This window comes from Cydia splendana, chromosome 14 (assembly GCF_910591565.1).
Source record: "Cydia splendana chromosome 14, ilCydSple1.2, whole genome shotgun sequence".
NCBI lineage: Eukaryota > Metazoa > Arthropoda > Insecta > Lepidoptera > Tortricidae > Cydia > Cydia splendana.
In genome coordinates this window covers 11,223,675-11,245,619 of record NC_085973.1, presented here as the reverse complement: position 1 = coordinate 11,245,619, position 21,945 = coordinate 11,223,675, and the positions used below count along the sequence as shown (strand labels likewise).

Here is a 21,945-nt window from a genome sequence, read left to right as displayed (position 1 = left end):
CGGTGCTGATTTCGATCAATACAATGATTACAGTTTCGTTACATAATTAGACACGTATAGGTATAGGGCAGTGCTGTGCCATTGATCTGTTCATCAGTTTGAACTTTTCATTTCTTCTTTCAACTGCTGAGTGAGACTTTTATGCTACTGTAGTGGTAAAGTTTCATGACCATATTATTACCATGCAAAGAAAGTTTTTCTAATTCCAGTAGGCGTTATAAACTTGAAAACTACGATATATATATTATGTCCACATTGAGAGCAATAAATAGTGACGTAGTTAAAAGTAACAGCGCAGAGTAAAAGCCCCGTAGAGAGCTGTGTAACCATTTCCATAGGCCCTACGCCTCCTTCAGATTAATAATGTTAGTATTATGTTCCCACGGGACTAATTTAGACTTCTGCGTTCAGCATTTTATTTTACGATGAAGGTCTCTCGTTCGGGGATTCAGAAAAAAGCTCTCTCAGGTAACATAATTTATAACAGTATACTAAATATTTTATAAATGCGAATTGTCTCGTAACGTGTCTTAAGCTTGTATAGGTAATATAGGTATATATTTACCTAAATTTACCAATAGCACTATTCCCAGTACTGATGTATTCATTAATGCTATACGCAAAAACAACGTTTAGATCTAATTACGTATGTATTAATTTCATCTGAAACTGATTCCAAACTATAATTAGGTGTTCTTGTCCTCACTAAATCACCTTCGCTTGGCCTACAGACGGACCATCGCAAAGGTCAGATTATAAGAAAAATATATTTCGCAGTCATAACAACTTAGAAATAACATTTTTATACAGTGTGGAAAGATAAGTCGGGCCCTGGAGGGAAACTACCTTAAATCCTTAAGCTGGCTCATTTTACTTAAAGGAGACATTCCTTTATTTTTAATAAGAAACAAAACTGCATTCAAAGTATTTATCTTTTTTTCTTCAAATTGGCTTGTCTAAAAAAATCTTGAGTACTAAATATTAGATTTTATGGATATTTTGTACGACAGACGAGTGTAAGACCTAATGTTTCTTGGAGAAATGTTATCATTAACATTAACTGTATCGACTTGTAGAATAAAATTGCGAGTTTTTATTTTTTGGATTTATTAGTCGGTTCGAGTCCCGGGCGAGGCAAGCGAGTTTTAGAAAATCTTTGAAAGCAGTTTTGTTTCTTTAAAAAAATAAAGGAATGTCTCCTTTAAGTAAAATGAGCCAGCTTAAGGATTTAAGGTAGTTTCCCTCCAGGGCCCGACTTATCTTTCCACACTGTATAAGTGATAACGTGAAGCATATTTAAAGAAAGTAGTTGTTTTTGCTATAATAAATTGTAGCTAAGTAACAAGTGTTCATTTTGTAATATTTTCGCATACAAAATAAATTATTTTTGCAGAATTTAACAAAACATTTACCAGTACCGGTAAAATATCTAAAATGTACAGAATAAAAGTCGTTAAATCCTCCAATAACTAGTAATAAAGTTTAATAATAACAATAAATCGAAATAACTAAATAGCTTACTAGATTATTTTATAAAAAGTTTAAGTACTTACATAAAAATATTACTGTTTATGTCTTTTAGTTATTTTATTGTAATAAATGCATTTTTCGTGTAATTAAGTCAAAAGATTACTTTTTGCAAAACTATTTAGAGGATGATAAATATTTTTGACACGCATCAGTCTCATTCGCTACTATTGATGTTGATTGTACCTACTCGTACATATTATAAAGACATTGAAACTATAAAAACATTGAAAATCCATTATTGCACACAACAGCAGAAGCTATGATTTAATTTAAGATAGTTAAAATATTTGAGTAATTCGTTAAGTAAACACCAGTTATACCTACAATAATGTAAACATATCAATAATAGTCTTTGTACTACGTCACTTAGCGTTAAACTGAAAGAAATCACATCCCAATCGATTATTACGATTGCATTCATACAAAACAAATAAAGCTTCCTATAAAAATGAAACGAAATCTTTTAACAAATTGCTAAAATAAATAATCAAACAGTCTTAGATCACCGACCTTTTCAAATTCACAGCACTTTGTCACTTTTCACGCACATTAACAAACGTTACACTGATACCATTCTGTTTATGAAGTAAGGTCAATGGGTCAGATCGTGGGGAGCAATAGGCCGCATGAATGTCGTACCTGAGACTAAATTGTCAAAGTGGAGACTCAATCGAAACGCTTGGCGTCGGCTGCACGAGAGATACTAGTCTAATGATAGATTTATTGGTACTCCACTGTTTTGTTATTGAGTTATATTTTTAGTATCGTCAACTAAACCTTGTTGTGCTAACTTTCTCGTCGCCGAAACAATAATCAGATTATAAGATCATAAGAAATAGATAAGATGCACATATTTTTTCTATATCTATGTCTATTTATTTATTCTCCTATTTCCAAAACAAAGAGTTGTTTGTTTGGGTTGCAAATTATTCGTCAGCTGACTGCACTAAAGCTCGCGTATTATGGTGTTACGTTTTTAAAAATAACAACTAGGTACTTATACAAAGCAAGAACTAACTAAAACAAACACAACTACCTACATATTACGTGATGCTTCTTACGTGCACAATGTGCCCTTCATCATCATCATCAGCCCGTTTCAGTCCACTGCTGGACATAGGCCTCTCCCAAGGTACGCCACGTGGCCCGGTCTGCCGCTTTATGGATCCAGTCGCTGCCGGCCCTCCTGTGCAAGTCATCCCGCCATCTGGCCAGAGGGCGTCCCAAGCTATGTACGTTTGCCCAGAAGCGGTCTCCACTCCAGAACACGCTTATTCCAGCGATTATCGGTTCTGCGACATATGTGGCCAACCCATTGCCACTTCAACGTACTAACTTTCAAAGCTATGTCGGTCACCTTGGTTCTCTGGCGGATCACTTCGTTCCGAATTTTGTCCTTCGGAGAGACTCCGAGCTTAGCTCTTTCCATAGCACGTTGACCGACTTTAAGTTTATGGATTAGCCCCACAGTCAGTGTCCACGTCTCGGCTCCATACGTCATTACAGGAAGGAGACACTGGTTGAACACTTTCGTCTTTAGGTTTTGTGGTATATCTGACGAAAATATGTGGTATAACTTCCTTTACGTTGCCCAACCCAACTGAATCCTCCTATCGGCTTCCTTTTCGAAGTTGTGTCTACACTGAGAGAAAAATCATCACCAGGAATTAAAAAACAGTTCTGAACTGGGGGAAAAAGAAGAAGAAGTTTTAGTAATAATTATGGAAGTTTCACTATTTCAGTAAAGTTTATTTATATCTACAAACAGCTCAGTAATCCCAAATCTAATTTCAACAAACAGATAATAGAAATTGCAAGAACTAATAGAAATTGCAAAAGTCAATTTGTTCCTATTAGTTGACTCTCCTTGTCCCCGGATTAAGTTTATTTTTATAATTCTAAGTGTGTTTTTGTTAGTCTTTTCTCTCAGTCTACCCAACTGCATTAGTTGCCCGAGATAGACATATTCCTTGACAATAACCCTTACAAGCACTAAATTTACATTTAAGCAGACTAGGTACACACAGCAGCTTTTAGTAACGATCATAGCAAAACACTAAATTGAGCAGTGGTAAAACTTTTCCTTCTACAATGGTCAGTTATATGTTTGTTGTGCTTTACACGGTCATGACGTTAAGCGATTTTTGTACGATCTTTATTATAAAACTGCGCGGCTCTCTGAGTCTCTGCACGCGCGTCTTTATGTATCGCAAACAGTTACAGTGTGTAACCACCCTAGGACCAATTTAAGAGTTTTGTATCTAGTTAAACTCTTGTTTGGTAACAATTTTTTTGGGATATATCTTCGAACAAGTCGCGCCACTCGCATACAGTTAAACTCCTAGCCCTGTGGTCGATTCTCGAACCTTTTTATATTAGCGTATAACATATTTTTCCTGTTTCGACAATAGAATCGTTGAACCGTTCAGTCGGTACCTATTTACGATTCGATGAAATTGCCGCATAAATAGGTCCTTTGAAAAGTGTAGATTTTTCGGTTCGACTATTCACAATACATAAAATACTCCAAACGTAAATCTTGTTGCATACAAATGACTTCACTAAGATTATTTATTATTTGTTCGCAGATAAATCTCTTAAAATTTACATTTGGAATTCGTTGGAACAACGGACAAATAGCGTCAATTATCCTGACTTTTACATTTATATCAAGATCGAAGAATATGTTACGTGTTAGTTTGGTTTCTCAACACACACACGAAGAATGTCTTTGTCAATGAACCTACATGAATTTCGAGAACTAGACGTACAATTATCTTATTGAGACTTTATTACACTATTTAGTACCAGGCTTTAGATTAGACAGACGCACGTTAAAACTTTACATATAAACAAGCAACTAAAGCTTAGTAAATCGCTTCTAGAACGATAAAGTTAGAACAAGAATAGCGAGCTACAATCAAGTTTAATCGAAGTCCGAGTTTAGGGCTAGACTTGTGTTTTCTCAGCGACTGAGTGTTGTTGTCGTTAGAATAACCCCCGCCATCAGAGCTCTCATTCATAATGCGAGCGAATCGCTTCCGACTAACCAGGATAAGGTGATTTTGAATACCCTATAGCTACTTAATCTCTGATTAACTACAGATTCCAGATACTAAAATAAAGTTTTATGTTTTTAACTAAAGTAAAATAGCGTGGAGTGGCAGCTGTCGTGTAAGAAGTTTATTTTAATTATAATTGTAGGTACTCTTACTTCAAATGATATATAGAACGAACTAGGTACATTTTTCTTCTGTGCCACCAATACGTAAAAAGAATTACTTACATGCATTGAAAATAAAATGCTATAAACAGACGAAATAAAATTGCTATTATACATATTGTACATAGAGGTGCGTGTCTGCGATTTACTTATATTAGATTCGTTCTTGGGTTTAGTCGTCATTATCCCAGAAAGCAACAAATATTGTTATAAGAAATGGTGCTCAACTTTTTACGTAAACAAAACTTGATAACGATGCTGAATCCACAAAGTTGTTGCGTATTGTCCTTCCAGTGTGGTACCTAGTACCTATGGTCGACTAAAAGGCCGCGGTCCAAACGCTCGAAGATTTCCATGTTATTGATCTACTATGATTTTATTACTGTAGTGGTGTATTGGTAGTGTTGGTAGTTCAGGTTGTACTAGACCAGAACTTACATCTAATACAAAAAGTACTGTGAATCAGATAACGTCTGCGCGACTTGGCCGGTGACCGAGCGCCCGCAACCTACTTGGCGGCCGCGCTCACTGCAAATATTGCTGTGACGGTGACGCTAGTTATCCGTGTCACGAATACGCTCAATGGAACTCCACAATATCTACTACGTGAGCCATACACGAATATAAGTGCAACTGTTATAGTAGGTAAAACTACAGAGAAATATTGAGCGCCGCAACTTCGAATAATGCTGAAATAGGAGACTCTGTGGAGCCATAATGTTTTGTGGTGGTAACTGAGTTGACAAAAATTTACGCTTGACAATTTGGTAATCGCCTTTTGTACGGTACCATATAACGCCTGTCATCTGTTTTAGCTGTAAAAATTGAGACTGCAGTAATTTGCACTACTTTAATTTTAGGATTCCTTTGTCAACAGTAAAAGGCACATGCTGTTGTTTTAGAGATAATTTGTTATTTTGATATTTTTGATCTACCTAACTTCACAAAATATTTGTTTTATATACAAAATGCACCCGTTTGTTATGCTCAAAAGAGCGGTTAAGGCCATGACATGATCTGTCAATGGAACGTGCGTTAGCTATGCACAAAGAACATGTCGGATACCGGACAGTGCAAAATTCCACTTTAGTGTTCAACACACGCAACCGCTACGGACTACGAAGCAACGGATGCCGAGATTTAGAGATTCTGCGGTCGACTGTGCGCGGTGGTCCGTAAAAATGAATATTTGATATGTTTTGTTCAGTTTGGCACGTGCTTTTTACGCAATATTTAGTGCACAACACAATTGTTCCTTTTTATATATATATCACGGCGATGGTAAACAAGCACATGGACCGAATGATGGTAGCCGGGCATCGTAACCTACTTGCGAATCTAGGTGTTTTACAAACCATTGCGTTATAAACATTACATGCTCGTAACTATAAGTATAACAACGAGAATTTGGTCGACAAATGCAAGTCTCTGATTACTGACTTTTTTGTTTCTTTAAATGTTCAACTTTATCACGGATTTCTTGAAACAGAAACAACATCTAATAATGAACTCTTCAACAACTCGCTCTGAAATCAAGAAGGCGACATGTGAAATATCTTACGCCTAACTGTCAAACAAAACAATCGAGATTATGTCGTGTTTCAAAGTTTATTTAAGTACTTGATGTTAAAACAAACTTCTTTGCAAATAAATTGTCTCATATTCCTACTGTGTATCTATGGTATACGTGTGGGTTTTCAAAGTTTCATATTACTGTTAATGAATACAATTGTAGCTATAGTGGGAGGATAAACTTCATCGTCGAATAGAAGTGTATTGTATATAGCCATAACTGCCGACAAAGATTTATTTTAAGCAGTATCGACGTTTCCTCGATTAACTACTTTGTATCTGTAGTAGTATAAAGTTTTTCAAAAAAGTAGTTACAGGTTTTTAAATGGTCGGCAGCTAGCATGTAACACCTCTTAGAATTGCAGGCGTCCATCAGGCTACGGAGCTTACCATCATCAAAAAATGGCTTAAGTAGTTTTCGAGATATTTAGCGATGTGACAGACGGACGGACAGACGGACAGAGTCGCACCATAAGGGTTCCTTTTGTACCATTTTGGTACGGGACCCCAACAAGAATCAACTTTTCAAAACTGCACGACACGACACTATCACAACTTCCGTAAACATTTGTCCGTTAATTATTAATCGCTCACAATCTGCATGTTCTATTAACAATCACGACTAGTTGTCGGTCGAGCTCCGACACTGACAAGGGATCAGTTTGACGAGGGGCTGCCCACTCCGATGGGCTTAAGTGGCTGTTTATACCTCTCCTTTCTGAGGCCTATCAAAGTCACGTTTTCTGTTTTTCTGGTTTTGAGCTATTGATTCCGATGTTTGGAGTTGAGTGGGATAAAGTGTGGTTATCTTTCTACGATATATTTTTTTCTTTTAACCTCGTAAGACCAAGGCCATTTTTTTGTTTTAATGTGGATCTTCCTTTTATTTCTATAAGAGTTTTAAACTCGAATTGAATTTGGGCTTGTACAAATACGCGGGGACTTACGCGGCTAACTTTCTTTTTGCTTGTACAAAGCTTTGCAGGTACCGAAAGCAAGTTTTAAGTTCAAATATTAAGCATAGTTTGAATTGTATCCATACGCATATGACCTATGTCTACGCAAAATCTACTATTTTAAACTGTTCGAATAGTTTTGTACTGTCGTATCGTATATGTATGTTGTGGTTATGTAAATTCAGGGGTAACCTCAGTGACCACGGAAGCGATTATTACACTAGGAAATTCGCGCTGCAATTAAATCAGCAAAACCGTAACCCCTAATTTGGGATATGATACCACCACAGACCACAGCAAATTATTCAGGTCGTGAGCCGACAATTCCTCCAGCAAATGTCTCGGCACCGCACAGAAATATTCGTGGTAAAAACGACAGATCGACAAAGTACATCACCGAAAAGCCCTGGCCACAACATTGCGCGACTGGCTTCGGCTAAGGCGAGAACCATAGGTTTGAGCGAGACACAGCGATCGGACCTTTCATTCCCACTTATGGTTTTCGTTTTAGCAGAAGCTAGTCGCGCAATGTCGTGGCCAGGCCGTTAATACTAAATGTTCTCACCATGAGCTCCCGCCGCAGCTTGTCCAGCTCGTGCGCAGACGGCGGCGCCGGCTGCGCCCGGCCCCGGCGCAGCTCCTCGAGCTGCCGCGTCAGCTCCTCCACCTTCGCCACGGCCACGGATAGCTCCTTCTCCTTCTCATTGTACTCACCATGAGCTCCCGCCGCAGCTTGTCCAGCTCGTGCGCCGACGGCGGCGCCGGCTGCGCCCGGCCCCAGCGCAGCTCCTCGAGCTGCCGCGTCAGCTCCTCCACCTTCGCCACGGCCACGGATAGCTCCTTCTCCTTCTCATTGTACTCACCATGAGCTCCCGCCGCAGCTTGTCCAGCTCGTGCGCCGACGGCGGCGCCGGCTGCGCCCGGCCCCGGCGAAGCTCCTCCAGCTGCCGCGTCAGCTCCTCCACCTTCGCCACGGCCACGGATAGCTCCTTCTCTTTCTCATTGAACAGCGCTCGTATCGACTCGAGGTCACTTGCTGTAACAAAAAAAATATATTTACAGTGTGTGTTGACGCCCTTATGTTACGCAGCCTCTATTATTTCTAAGCTTAGTAGACATAAACATATACAGTTTCGTAGGTGAGGAAGAAATCGTAAATAAATAGAACCAAGCATCACATTTATTTTGTGAATGACACGTGTCGATTATTTACGAACGTTATATTTTTACATGACTGTATAATAAGAAGCCTGTGGTGCAGCGAGTACAGTGACTAAATACAGGGTAATCAGGATATAAACAGCAACACTCCTACGTGTACATCGGTGGACCTTATTACAAAAGGCGTAAGGTCTACCGATGTACAGTTAACAGTGTGGGCTATGGTACAGTCAAGGAATATGATTTCTGCGCAATTTCATACCTTGTCACAGTGACAATATGAAATCCCTTGGGATCTCGTATTATTGCGACTGTGTCAAGGTGCGAAGTGGCGCATAAACCTAATTTCCTTGACCGTAGTTCTCATTTAATATTAAAATAGCACTAAAGCATGCAAGTTCCGGGTGAACCACAATAAGCCCACGCTTTATGAACTTGACCTAATATTGATCCTGTGAAGTCGCAAGGTTGTGGCACGACACGCATGTCATAACTATATTTTCTTGAGTTAAATGAACCACGAGTTAGGGTACCTTTCACAATGTCACAATTAGTCACCTTTGAAATTTCGCCTTTTGCTTTTAGAAATCAACGGACTCTCTGAAAAGAATTGGGCACCGAAGCAATGAAACTATAAAAAATAATAAAACGACTGCCCTAAACCGGTCTATGAAGTTTCGAATTTCTTATACTCAATTTCCTCTTAATATCCGCTGTTCCAATACCTCCCAAAATCTCACAAAACTTAAAAATTATCTTTGAAATAGAAAGAAAGCAGAACACATTTTTCTTAATTATCCTCGGCCACAAGTTCTCAGAGTCGGCGACATATTAATCAAAAGTTATGTCATTAGTCCAGTTTTCCAGAAGTCTTACAGGCTCTCTCATTCACAGTAATCACTGTGAAGTTTAGATAAATGTAATATTGGGGACGTCACTGTTTATGAATTCCTAAACATCACGTTTAAGATTTTCTATTCCTCAATTCCTAAGAATTACGTTTAAAATTTTCTAAAATACATTGCTGGCGAAATAAGCAAATATTGGCATACGAGTACTTATTTTAATTTACAATTACAAGCTTCTAAGTTCTTATGAAAAATAAGCCTGCATAATAGTGGGTTTTGCCTGTAGCTGAAAAATAGGTTAATAACACAGCGGTAGAACACGTTATTTAAAACGTGCTGCTGAAAACTCTAACAAAAATTATAATAAATAAGACCATACATCCTATAAATAGCTTCAAGTATCGGGCTTGTATCATCGAAGTACAAAACATACGAAACGAATCGAAAAGTCAATGATTGGTAAAATTATAAGGCATTGAAAAAAGTAATTTCCCGGTATAAGCGCCCAGCTGAGACTCATTTAAAAGCTAGGCGGGATATACACGGACGTCGGACCTTTCAATTACAGTAAACAATAAAGAGCGCTTTATCTGTATGAGGGGGCCCATTTGCGCGAGTAAATAGCGACAGTGGAAACACAGCTGAAAACTGCAGTAGTGCAACTTCCGATTAACCTTAAGATGAAGTTTTTGGCAAAAACGTCATTTTTGGTACAATCTTTTATTGCCGACTGCAGTTTTCTTTCCACAGGCAACTTTAATACTCATCAAGACAATTCTAAAAACCCGAAACACAAATTAGTTCGCGTTGTTTTATGACAGAGTTCCCTTGGCCACATACTGGTTTAATCATCCGATCAGCGCCATGTCAGCATAATATTGCATTGTAATCCGATTTACAATGTATGCAAAATTTCAGCTCAATCGGCAATCGGGAAGTGGGTCAAATTTGGCTTCCAAGATTTGACCCACACACAGACGGGGCAAGTTAAATAAAAGCTTGTAAAAAGAAACAATTTTCACTTATTTAAGAGTAAAAGTTAATAACTCTACTATGGTTTTTAGCATACAATTTAAAATATACTTTAAAACGAACAATTATATTCGTACACTTTCTAACGAATCAAGTCATACATGCTGGTAACTTCAAATACCTATGTAACTATATATTTAAAGCAATGATAATGACACAAGACAATCGAAGTGAAGATATTCGCAAACTTAGAGAAGTTTCAATACTGTTTGTCTTCGAATATTGCGTGATCCAGTGATTCCTTTGATATCTCTTTAAAATCATAAGACGACTCTTTGATCTTATTTTGAGCAACGTGATTGTTTTTCTTATTGAGTTAATATAATACCTCTGCTTTTTGGAAGCGATATTTATTTGCGTGTTGCGTGATCTGGGTCGTCGTTTATTTATTATTGATTTTGATCTCAGAATTATAAATGCAAACAAAAAATCCAGTAGGTACGCGTCTATGATAAAATAAGGAAGTTTGTTTAAGAGCGCTCTTACAAGAAAAGTCGAAATAATGCAAAATTGATGATACTAGTCGACGAAATTCAGGACTTTGCGCTCATTATTAGAAACAATGAGTACTTGTTCCAGTAAAAGCGTCTTCTTATCTTTATAAATAACGTTGTAAATATTAGAAAAAGGACTTATTAAATTAGTAATGATTTTTTTTCTGATGGTCGTTTCCGAAAAACCCCGTGAAGCACTGAATGGCGAGCTCTTATTTGGAAATGTTGAGAATTTTACTCTGCTAAACCTGGCTATTTTGTATTACTAATACCCTGTACTTTAGGCATATCAAACTATATTTTTCCTACATACCTTTGAGAAAGAGAAAATCAAAGTAAAACGAACTCGATTTTCTCTCCGAAACAAGTGTCAATTCCTACGAAAATCTACTTAATATCGAAGTCATTTTCATACTCAAGCAATCTGCAACGTTTGCTTATACTGTTGGTATACATTAGTGTTTATGAAATTCTACTATAATTTTTTGGCAATTTTTTGAAAACTACTCTATATTACCGATGACGCGCGCTGCGCCAGCTCAGTGCCGCGGCAGAGCTTGTAGAGGCAGGACGTGTGTCGGTCGGCTCCGCACATTTTCAACGGCGACGACGAGGTTTTTTATCATTGTGTGCGGCGGGCGCCGTGTAAAACGCTATACTGTGTGCGTGTAAACCGCAACGAGAGACTTTGATCCTAGCACTGTTTTTATAGTATTATAATTTATAATGGTACAGTTTAATAAACTACCGGACAGGATTAAAAATATTTGAAACGACCTGACATTCTATATGTATTTATTTGACTCAAGATAGTACTCAGGGTCTGATGATGGAGCCGGAAGGTGGTCACCGGTACCAATCAACCATGCAACTAAACCACTTCGTGTTTAGGCTCGTTTTATTCATCTCAACAAGATCTTTGACACAAGATAGTACTCAGGGTCTGATGATGGAGCCGGAAGGTGGTCACCGGTACCAATCAACCATGCAACTAAACCACTTCGTGTTTGGGCTCGTTTGATTCGGCTCAACAAGATCTTTGACTTAAGATAGTACTCAGGGTCTGATGATGGAGCCGGAAGGTGGTCACCAGTACCAATCAACAATGCAACTAAACCACTTCGTGTTTAGGCTCGTTTTATTCGTCTCAACAAGATCTTTGACTTAAGATAGTACTCAGGGTCTGATGATGGAGCCGGAAGGTGGTCACCGGTACCAATCAACCATGCAACTAAACCACTTCGTGTTTGGGCTCGTTTGATTCGTCTCAACAAGATCTTTGACACAAGATAGTACTCAGGCTCTGATGATGGAGCCGGCAGGTGGTCACCGGTACCAATCAACCATGCCACTAAACCACTTCGTGTTTAGGCTCGTTTTATTCGTTTCTATAAGATCTTTGACACAAGATAGTACTCAGGGTCTGATGTTGGAGCCGGAAGGTGGTCACCGGTACCAATCAACCATGCAACTAAACCACTTCGTGTTTAGGCTCGTTTGATTCGTCTCAACAAGACCTTAGATACAAGATAGTACTCAGGATCTGATGATGGAGCTGGAAGGTGGCCACGGGTACCAGTCTACCATGTAACTGAACCACTTCGTGTTTGGGCTCGTTTGATTTGTCGCAACAAGATCTTTGACACAAGGTAGTACTGATGGTCTGATGATGGATCCGGAAGGTGGTCACCGGTACCAATCAACCATGCAACTAAACCACTTCGTGTTTGGGCTCGTTTGATTCGGCTCAACAAGATCTTTGACTTAAGATAGTACTCAGGGTCTGATGATGGAGCCGGAAGGTGGTCACCAGTACCAATCAACAATGCAACTAAACCACTTCGTGTTTAGGCTCGTTTTATTCGTCTCAACAAGATCTTTGACTTAAGATAGTACTCAGGGTCTGATGATGGAGCCGGAAGGTGGTCACCGGTACCAATCAACCATGCAACTAAACCACTTCGTGTTTGGGCTCGTTTGATTCGTCTCAACAAGATCTTTGGCACAAGATAATACTCAGGGTCTGATGATGGAGCCGGAAGGTGGTCACCGGTACCAATCAACCATGCAACTAAACCACTTCGTGTTTAGGCTCGTTTGATTCGTCTCAACAAGATCTTTGACACAAGATAGTACTCAGGCTCTGATGATGGAGCCGGCAGGTGGTCACCGGTACCAATCAACCATGCCACTAAACCACTTCGTGTTTAGGCTCGTTTTATTCGTTTCTATAAGATCTTTGACACAAGATAGTACTCAGGGTCTGATGTTGGAGCCGGAAGGTGGTCACCGGTACCAATCAACCATGCAACTAAACCACTTCGTGTTTAGGCTCGTTTGATTCGTCTCAACAAGACCTTAGATACAAGATAGTACTCAGGATCTGATGATGGAGCTGGAAGGTGGCCACGGGTACCAGTCTACCATGTAACTGAACCACTTCGTGTTTGGGCTCGTTTGATTTGTCGCAACAAGATCTTTGACACAAGGTAGTACTGATGGTCTGATGATGGATCCGGAAGGTGGTCACCGGTACCAATCAACCATGCAACTAAACCACTTCGTGTTTGGCTTCGTTCGATTCGTCGCAACAAAATCTTTGACACAAGTTAGTACTCAGGGTCTGATGATGGAGCTGGACTGTGGCCACGGGTACCAGTCTACCATGTAACTGAACCACTTCGTGTTTAGGCTCGTTTGATTCGTCTCAACAAGACCTTAGATACAAGATAGTACTCAGGATCTGATGATGGAGCTGGAAGGTGGCCACGGGTACCAGTCTACCATGTAACTGAACCACTTCGTGTTTGGGCTCGTTTGATTTGTCGCAACAAGATCTTTGACACAAGGTAGTACTGATGGTCTGATGATGGATCCGGAAGGTGGTCACCGGTACCAATCAACCATGCAACTAAACCACTTCGTGTTTGGCTTCGTTCGATTCGTCGCAACAAAATCTTTGACACAAGTTAGTACTCAGAGTCTGATGATGGAGCTGGACTGTGGCCACGGGTACCAGTCTACCATGCAACTAAAAAACCACTTCGTGTTTAGGCTCGTTTGATTCGTCTCAACAAGACCTTAGATACAAGATAGTACTCAGGATCTGATGATGGAGCTGGAAGGTGGCCACGGGTACCAGTCTACCATGTAACTGAACCACTTCGTGTTTGGGCTCGTTTGATTTGTCGCAACAAGATCTTTGACACAAGGTAGTACTGATGGTCTGATGATGGATCCGGAAGGTGGTCACCGGTACCAATCAACCATGCAACTAAACCACTTCGTGTTTGGCTTCGTTCGATTCGTCGCAACAAAATCTTTGACACAAGTTAGTACTCAGGGTCTGATGATGGAGCTGGACTGTGGCCACGGGTACCAGTCTACCATGTAACTGAACCACTTCGTGTTTGGGCTCGTTTGATTTGTCGCAACAAGATCTTTGACACAAGGTAGTACTGAGGGTCTGATGATGGATCCGGAAGGTGGTCACCGGTACCAATCAACCATGCAACTAAACCACTTCGTGTTTGGCTTCGTTCGATTCGTCGCAACAAGATCTTTGACACAAGTTAGTACTCAGGGTCTGATGATGGAGCTGGACTGTGGCCACGGGTACCAGTCTACCATGTAACTGAACCACTTCGTGTTTGGGCTCGTTTGATTTGTCGCAACAAGATCTTTGACACAAGGTAGTACTGAGGGTCTGATGATGGATCCGGAAGGTGGTCACCGGTACCAATCAACCATGCAACTAAACCACTTCGTGTTTGGCTTCGTTCGATTCGTCGCAACAAGATCTTTGACACAAGTTAGTACTCAGGGTCTGATGATGGAGCTGGACTGTGGCCACGGGTACCAGTCTACCATGTAACTGAACCACTTCGTGTTTGGGCTCGTTTGATTCCTCGCAATAAGATGTTTGAGACAAGATACTACTCAGGGTCTGATGATGGAGCTGATGATGATTGACAGGTACCCGTCGCCACCTTCGCGCTCCATCATCAGACCCTGAGTACTACCTTGTGTCAAAGATCTTGTTGAGATGAATAAAACGTGCCTAAACACGAAATGGTTTAGTTGCATGGTTGATTGGTACCGGTGACCACCTTCCGGCTCCAACATCAGACCCTGAGTACTATCTTGTGTCAAAGATCTTGTTGAAACGAATAAAACGAGCCTAAACACGAAGTGGTTTAGTTGCATGGTTGATTGGTACCGGTGACCACCTTCCAGCTCCATCATCAGACTCTGAGTATCACCTAGTGTCAAAGATCTTGTTGAGACGAATCAAACGATCCTAAACACGATGTGGTTTAGTTGCATGGTTGATTGGTAATGGTACCTTCCAGCTCCATCATCAGACCCTGAGTACTGTCTTGTCTCAAAGATCTTGTTGAGACGAATCAAACGAGCCCAAACACGAAGTTGTTTAGTTACATGATAGACTGGTACCCGTGGCCACCTTCCAGCTCCATCATCAGACCCTGTGTATCTTCAGTGTCAAAGATCTTGTTGAGACGAATCAAACGAGCCTAATCATGTTACTACATGGTTGATTGGTATCCGTGACCACCTTAATCATCATCAGATCCTCAGTACCAGTTCGTTTTTAAACCCTCGTTGATACAAACTTTACAACCTATAGGTACCAAATGCAATGACGAAACATGTAAATAAGCGAGTAGGTACCTATAATTTCTTTCGAGTAATATACCTTCATAAGTACGAGTATGGGGCTATTCATAAATTACGTCGTTTCAAATGGGAGGAGTGGGGGGGGGGGTCTGGACATCGGATGATGGTAACATGACGTAGGAGGAAACAGATTCATCCGAAGCTTGATTTTTGGATGATTTGAGGGGCGCGGGGGGGGTCAAAAATCGTCAAAAATAGATGACGTAATTTATGAACAGCCCCTATGTACATTTGCACTGCATTTAGTATTTTCGTACTTACCAAATAACAGTTTTAGAACTTTAAAAGTTAAGTACAGTTAGTGTTGTTATGGTTGATTTCAATATGCTTCGCGAAGGATCAAGAATGTTTAATCCATCATTGTAGTGCGAGTGTGGTAGAAGGGATCGGCGTACTGAGCTCGCACGGCCTGCCGCAGCGCGTAAAATACCTAAACTCGCTCAACGCCGAAATGTAATAGCGCTCTTAAACCCTTTATGTAAAGAATCTAAGTGTGCCCTATAAATGCCATATCAAACTATAAGGGTTTAAAAAACTTTGATGTCTTTAAAATAAATTATTAAGAATCTTCTAATTTCATAAATACCTATTTAAAAAAGTTAGAAACAATTCAACTATTCTAATTACCTACCAGCACAGACCAACCCCTATAGACATAGCTTATAGGACGACTCGCGGCCTCCACTCGTGCGAGCAATAGCGCTTATAAAATATTTCACGCGCGCCGCTCCGATCAGTTGCGTCCAAATTCACGACCTGTTAACAGTGTGCGCGTGTTTACGAAAATAAATCGCAATTTATTCAAATCATGGGATTTTGCAGTGTGAAATGGTGTGGCAAGTCATCTAAGACTTCCAGTTATAAAACAGATGGAATAACATTCCACAGGTAAGTCAAAATCACTATTTTGTTGAAAATTATTTCTTGTCCGCGGGGTTCATTTTATACTGGTCAATATGGTTGTACTGAGCGGCAGTGAAGTAGCCCGTCCTTTTCCGTCAACTTGAAAATGCAATGTGCTATCCCTTTCACGTCAACAACTAGTGATGTAACGGTGATGGTTTTGTCAATTGCGGTAAATTCGTGCTTTCGCTCGAACCATATTGTACCATTTTAAGAAATGTAAAAGATAATTGTGATTCTCTTTCATTTTTAATTGAGAATAAATAAAATTGATCTGTAAAATCTATAGTTTTAATCATGGTATAATAATATACTCCGCCTGGTACTCCATTCCGAGATTCGCGTATGACCTAACTGACACGCGCCTACGTCATCATGCTGTTTACAGGTTCTCAAACTTTGAAATGTGGGAGAATTTTAACCAACGGTGAAAATTATTTTAACGGCATTAATTTTAAGTTATTCATGTAGAAACATAGTAAAATAAAACAAATCTAATGTATTAAATTAAACTTTATTTATCTATAAGTACAAGACAAACGTTTAAAAAACTAATTCACAGTTACACATTAATTACCAAGCTTACGACGTGAAAAGTTTGGAAAACACTGCGACTGCTGACACTGAGCGAGAAGGAAATAACAATTAACACGCGTTCGACAAGGATGACGGTCAGGGCATGAAGTTATCTAGATCCGAATTGTCAAATGTCCATAGCGCTATCCTGTGTTGCCAGTAGTATAAACAGAATTACCCGAAAGTCTGAAATTTCTTTCGTGAATCGGAAGATATTGCTAACGAGTAATTAAAAATGACGTGTTATTGTAAAATTTAAGCTAAAATACATATAAATGAAAATTATAAAATTATAAAGAAATATTTTAACTTATTAACCATAGGTATAATGTACCCATGTAACATGTTATGTTGAAATAAAGTGGCAATGTTATTGTGACGTAATCGCGTGTCACTCTGGGAATGGAAGACCATGTTTTATTAGACCATGGTTTTAATTAGGTAGTTGGTAGTTTATCTTAGTGGGTATATGTAGTAGTGGGTGGGTGTAGTTTAGTTTTTAGTTAGTAGTACCATTATTGAGGTAGCATCAAAATAAGAAAATGATCATATTTTAGCAGGTTTTCAGAGCAACGCCCATGTGACATTCTCCTAGTTGCAAGCGCCATTAGTTAGTAGTATAGTTTCCATAGGCTGCGTTTGCCACCAAAGTGTATTTTTGAAATTCATGATTGATTTATTAATAATAAATGAATGATGTAATTTTTTTTTAAGAAGCCTGGTGAGCAGTTAGGTCACGAGATGGACCTGATGATGAACTTTGAAGAAGTTCAAGGGAACTCGGTGATGGTTTGTGATAGACACATGTTGTGTGGGTTTGTTAGAATCCTCTAGGTGAGCAGTACGGTGGGGGGGCACGAGATGGACCTGATGATGAACTTTGAAGAAGTGCGAGGGAACTCGGTGTTGGTTTGTGATAGACACATGTTGTGTGGGTTTATTAGAATCCTCTAGGTGAGCAGTAAGGTGGGGGGCCACGAGCTGGACCTGATGATGAACTTTGAAGAAGTGCGAGGGAAATCGGTGTTGGTTTGTGATAGACACATGTTGTGTGGTTTTATTAGAATCCTCTAGGTGAGCAGTAAGGTCTTGGGTCACGAGATGGACCTAGGGTTACCAGATGACAGGAATTTTCCTGACATGTCAGGAATTTTGGCCTTTTGTCAGGAATGGGGACGAAACACGAAAATGTCAGGAAAAATATTCGGAAATCAGGAATTTTGTCAGGAAGTTCTAAATTTGTATCTGGTAACCCTAGATGGACCTGATGATGAACTGAAATGGACTCCGACGAAATGTGAAATTTATTACACATTTATATTATTTTATATTTGTTTATGTTATTGCCGTAACCAAACTAATTTTACAGATGTGCTGGGATCATATACAAAATTGTCGCGTCGGTTTATTCGTAAACGTAGGTACTTAGATGCTTTCAATAGATTATGCATGGTTGTTTAGTATGAATTAGACTAGGAAAATAATACAGTATTTTTCATTAGCATGCATGCATTGGCGTATAGCAGCGGCTTTTGCCTTTGTGTCAGTGACGTGGTGCCTCAACGGTACTACTGTAGAAAACAGCGTTAATAAAAACTGAATATCTGAGAGACCGAGCTTTGCACAGCAAACATAAAAAATCTAAAATGCGCGTTTTCCTAGAGTTAAAACGCCTCGCCTCCGTAAACCCCCATATAGCAAATTTCATCGAAATCGTTACAGTTTTTCTTATGTTTACAATCTTAGCTCATTAATAATATGCAAAGTAACATTTTTAGATACATTTTTAAAGTACCTAATGAATGATTATATTGTATGAATATTCTGAAGTAATTAATCTGTGGACTTTATTGATAACAATTATTTTACCACAACAGATTACGGTACCATTGGTACCAGTACCACTGCAAGTAATGAACATGTCCCATCCCTACGCTTACACGTGTCAGCGCGCCACGACCAATCGCAACGCCGGGAGCACCCCTCCCGCGCCTCACAGTTTGGTGATTTGCGTCGCGAACAAAATGGCCAATATTAGGTTTCTAGTCGGGTGTTCTGTGCCTACCAGGCACTAGGCCCTTATAGTCTACTCGAGAAACTGAAAGCGGTGAAAAATAGAGATAGTACTCCTAAAAATACGTGTAACATACATTTTTTCTAGACATCATTACGAATTTAATGAGGTATCACACGTATTTTTAGGAGTAGTATCTCTATTTTTCACCGTTTTCAGTTTCTCGAGTAGGCTATATTTGATTAAGTACACCTACTACACTATAAGTAAGTTTATACATACCACCTATAGTTTATCTGCTGAAGCAACTAAATAAATACATACCCAAACGTCGTCTGAAAGAGATCGCTCTTCACTTACTTCTAACGTTGATGTACTTTCTTTGTTTCATTTCATTTCTGTTTAATTATTTAAACTATCCAAGGTACCCTATATACTAAAGATTTTGCATTGAAAACTCAAATCAACAAATTCGTATATTAATTCAATCTAACCGAAGTCACGCTTCAATCTTTTTGTCAGTTTCACACTCGATTATTTTTTTTCCATTACCAACGATATCAAAACAGTGACGGCGCAATTTCCTGAAAAAATAGCCCAAAATCAAGGTAGTTGACGGAGCTTTGAAAATACTGAAAGCAATTTTTCGCTCACGCCCACGCTATTCGTTCTAAATGTAATTCAAGAGCCTTTCAATGCCTTATCAATTTCGGAAACATTTTAGCAGCACATTTCGCAGCATATCGAAGGCCATAGAAAACATTACAGGCCGGCCCCTAGGCACGGAATAATAGAACATTCCGCCCAAAGTAGATGTATCGCGATCTCTGAAACCCGCCCAAATTGATTTAAGTACGCCGCCTAAAGGTCCTTAGAGAGCGTATTTCACTTTTACTGTGTTATACAGAACCTATTACAATTTGATAAAGTTTTTCAAAAATAGTTTTCAAGTATAGAGCATGCTATTTAGTCTTCAATAATATCCAGTTCTTTGAAAGTAAGTAGATAAAAGTATCAAGTAGAAAACTGTACAAATACATTCAACCAAATTTATAAGCCATTTTCTACGTCGCTTACAAATGACACGACAACCATGAACTGCCGTATTCGAACTTCAAGATATTCACAAGAGACGACACGTACTAGATCCATTCTAGATACGTTATAGTTTAGATATCAACTAGTTCTCTTTTGCACACACTAGCTTTTGCTAGCGCAATTCGGGCAACCAATGTCACTTTTACGTTAGATAGAGTAAGATATCTATTAGATGTGAATTGGATCTCTAAGTCATATCCTGTGGAAATCGTTCAACAGTATCTCCAGAATCGCGCAAATGCCAAATTTGACAGGTTAGATCTTAAACATATCGTTATCGTATCTTGGTGATGTCTAAAAGATGCCTTTTTCAAAATCCGAATCCGGCCCGAAGATTCTCATATTATTATAAACATGACAAGCTGACAAGGTACAAAGTTCAGAATTTAAATTGGCTCACAACATTTATTTTATAACGAAACAACCCAACTTAATTTTATTCGCTTCATCGCTTTATATTGACCAGTGAGTGAACTCTGTTCGAAATATGAAATGTTTTACGGAAATATTTGAAATATTTTTCGTGCCCTACCACACAATACGGGGTTCGGCTACCAATTTACTGGCTGTTACGTGCCCCGCTGCGTTCAGTCGAAAGTTACCCATAATAACAACTCTGCGTATTTTGCAATTTTCTTTTATTTATTGAGAAAACACTTGATGTTTTAAGGATAATACAATTTGATATTACCGCATAATATCAAACAAACTTCCAAACATGTATGCAATCGCTTTGTAATCGCCGTCAAAGCATGTAAACAGAGTTGGACATTATCAGGAACGAATTTTCTTTAATTGAGGCAGTTAATATGGCGACGCAATTGTAGATAATACGACTGTAACTATTCTATACGATTTATACTTTTAAACTGATGCAAACAGCAGGTACAAAGTTTATGCTAATCTATTCAGAAACTAAACTTATTTTATTCAAAGATCGACCAACAGAAAGGATAAAACAAAACTTCCTATTACGTAAAACGGATCAAAGCTAAAAGGGTTGTTTGACATTGTGTTCCACATTCCCAACATCTGCTAAGCCAATTGTTACCAGATATTGACAAAAGTAAAACAAATGCCGCTGTCAGCTAAACTGTTGCTGCTAAAAGTAAGTCTTATTAATCTGTCTGAAATAATTGACGTGATTTAAAGAGGTCTGCCGTATCAATTACGGAGTCAAATGCTTGAATTTAATTACGTATCATAATCCTTAATAAGCAGTAAAAATAAAAATGCCTTTGAGGTTTTAAAGGAAGGGTGGAAGATTTGAGGAAATAAAGAAAATCACATGGGTAAATAGAACAATTGATACACGTTAAAAATATAACCTTATCATTAATGAACGGGTAAAGATGTCGCTTTTTCTGTTATTTGACGTATTTTGTTGTTACCCTAATTACTTAACCATAAAGTACAGCTTCGCAAAAAAGAGTAGAAATTAAAAAGTGGCAACACTGTAGTGTCGTCCCGTTTTCTTATATAAATTGATTTGAAAGGGACGACACTACAGTGTTGCCACTTTTTAATTTCTACGCTTTTCTGCCAAGCTGTAGCTTAGACAGACGACTAGTACATTTACGACATGTATACCTATACTTAATTAGTCGAATCCTTCGGAATCGGATTACGGTTAAATTATCATTAGGATCTCTATAACTTTGGTCGATTTTGTGACAACCAATTTCATGATAGATGAAATGACAATAAAAAACCAATGAACTTGGATTTTATACCGTTACGTGACACGACATGAGGAATGATATTTCGGTACCAGTCAGTGACACGCCGCGGTCGGGGTGACGCATGTTGATATTGAAAAATCAATACTTTTCAATGCTAC

General features: G+C 38.9%; 1 protein-coding gene across 14 annotated transcripts in view; it reads right to left on the bottom strand.

The window, feature by feature from the left end:
• Positions 1–21,945, bottom strand: part of LOC134796685 (apoptosis-stimulating of p53 protein 2) — a 288,939-nt gene that overhangs the window by 17,988 nt on the left and 249,006 nt on the right. For 12 of the 14 annotated variants that reach the window (XM_063768850.1, XM_063768849.1, XM_063768848.1 and 9 more), the window contains one exon: positions 8,145–8,317. In XM_063768850.1, the coding sequence (XP_063624920.1) occupies positions 8,145–8,317 (173 nt within the window). The other 2 variants (XM_063768852.1, XM_063768851.1) reach the window with 2 other exon arrangements.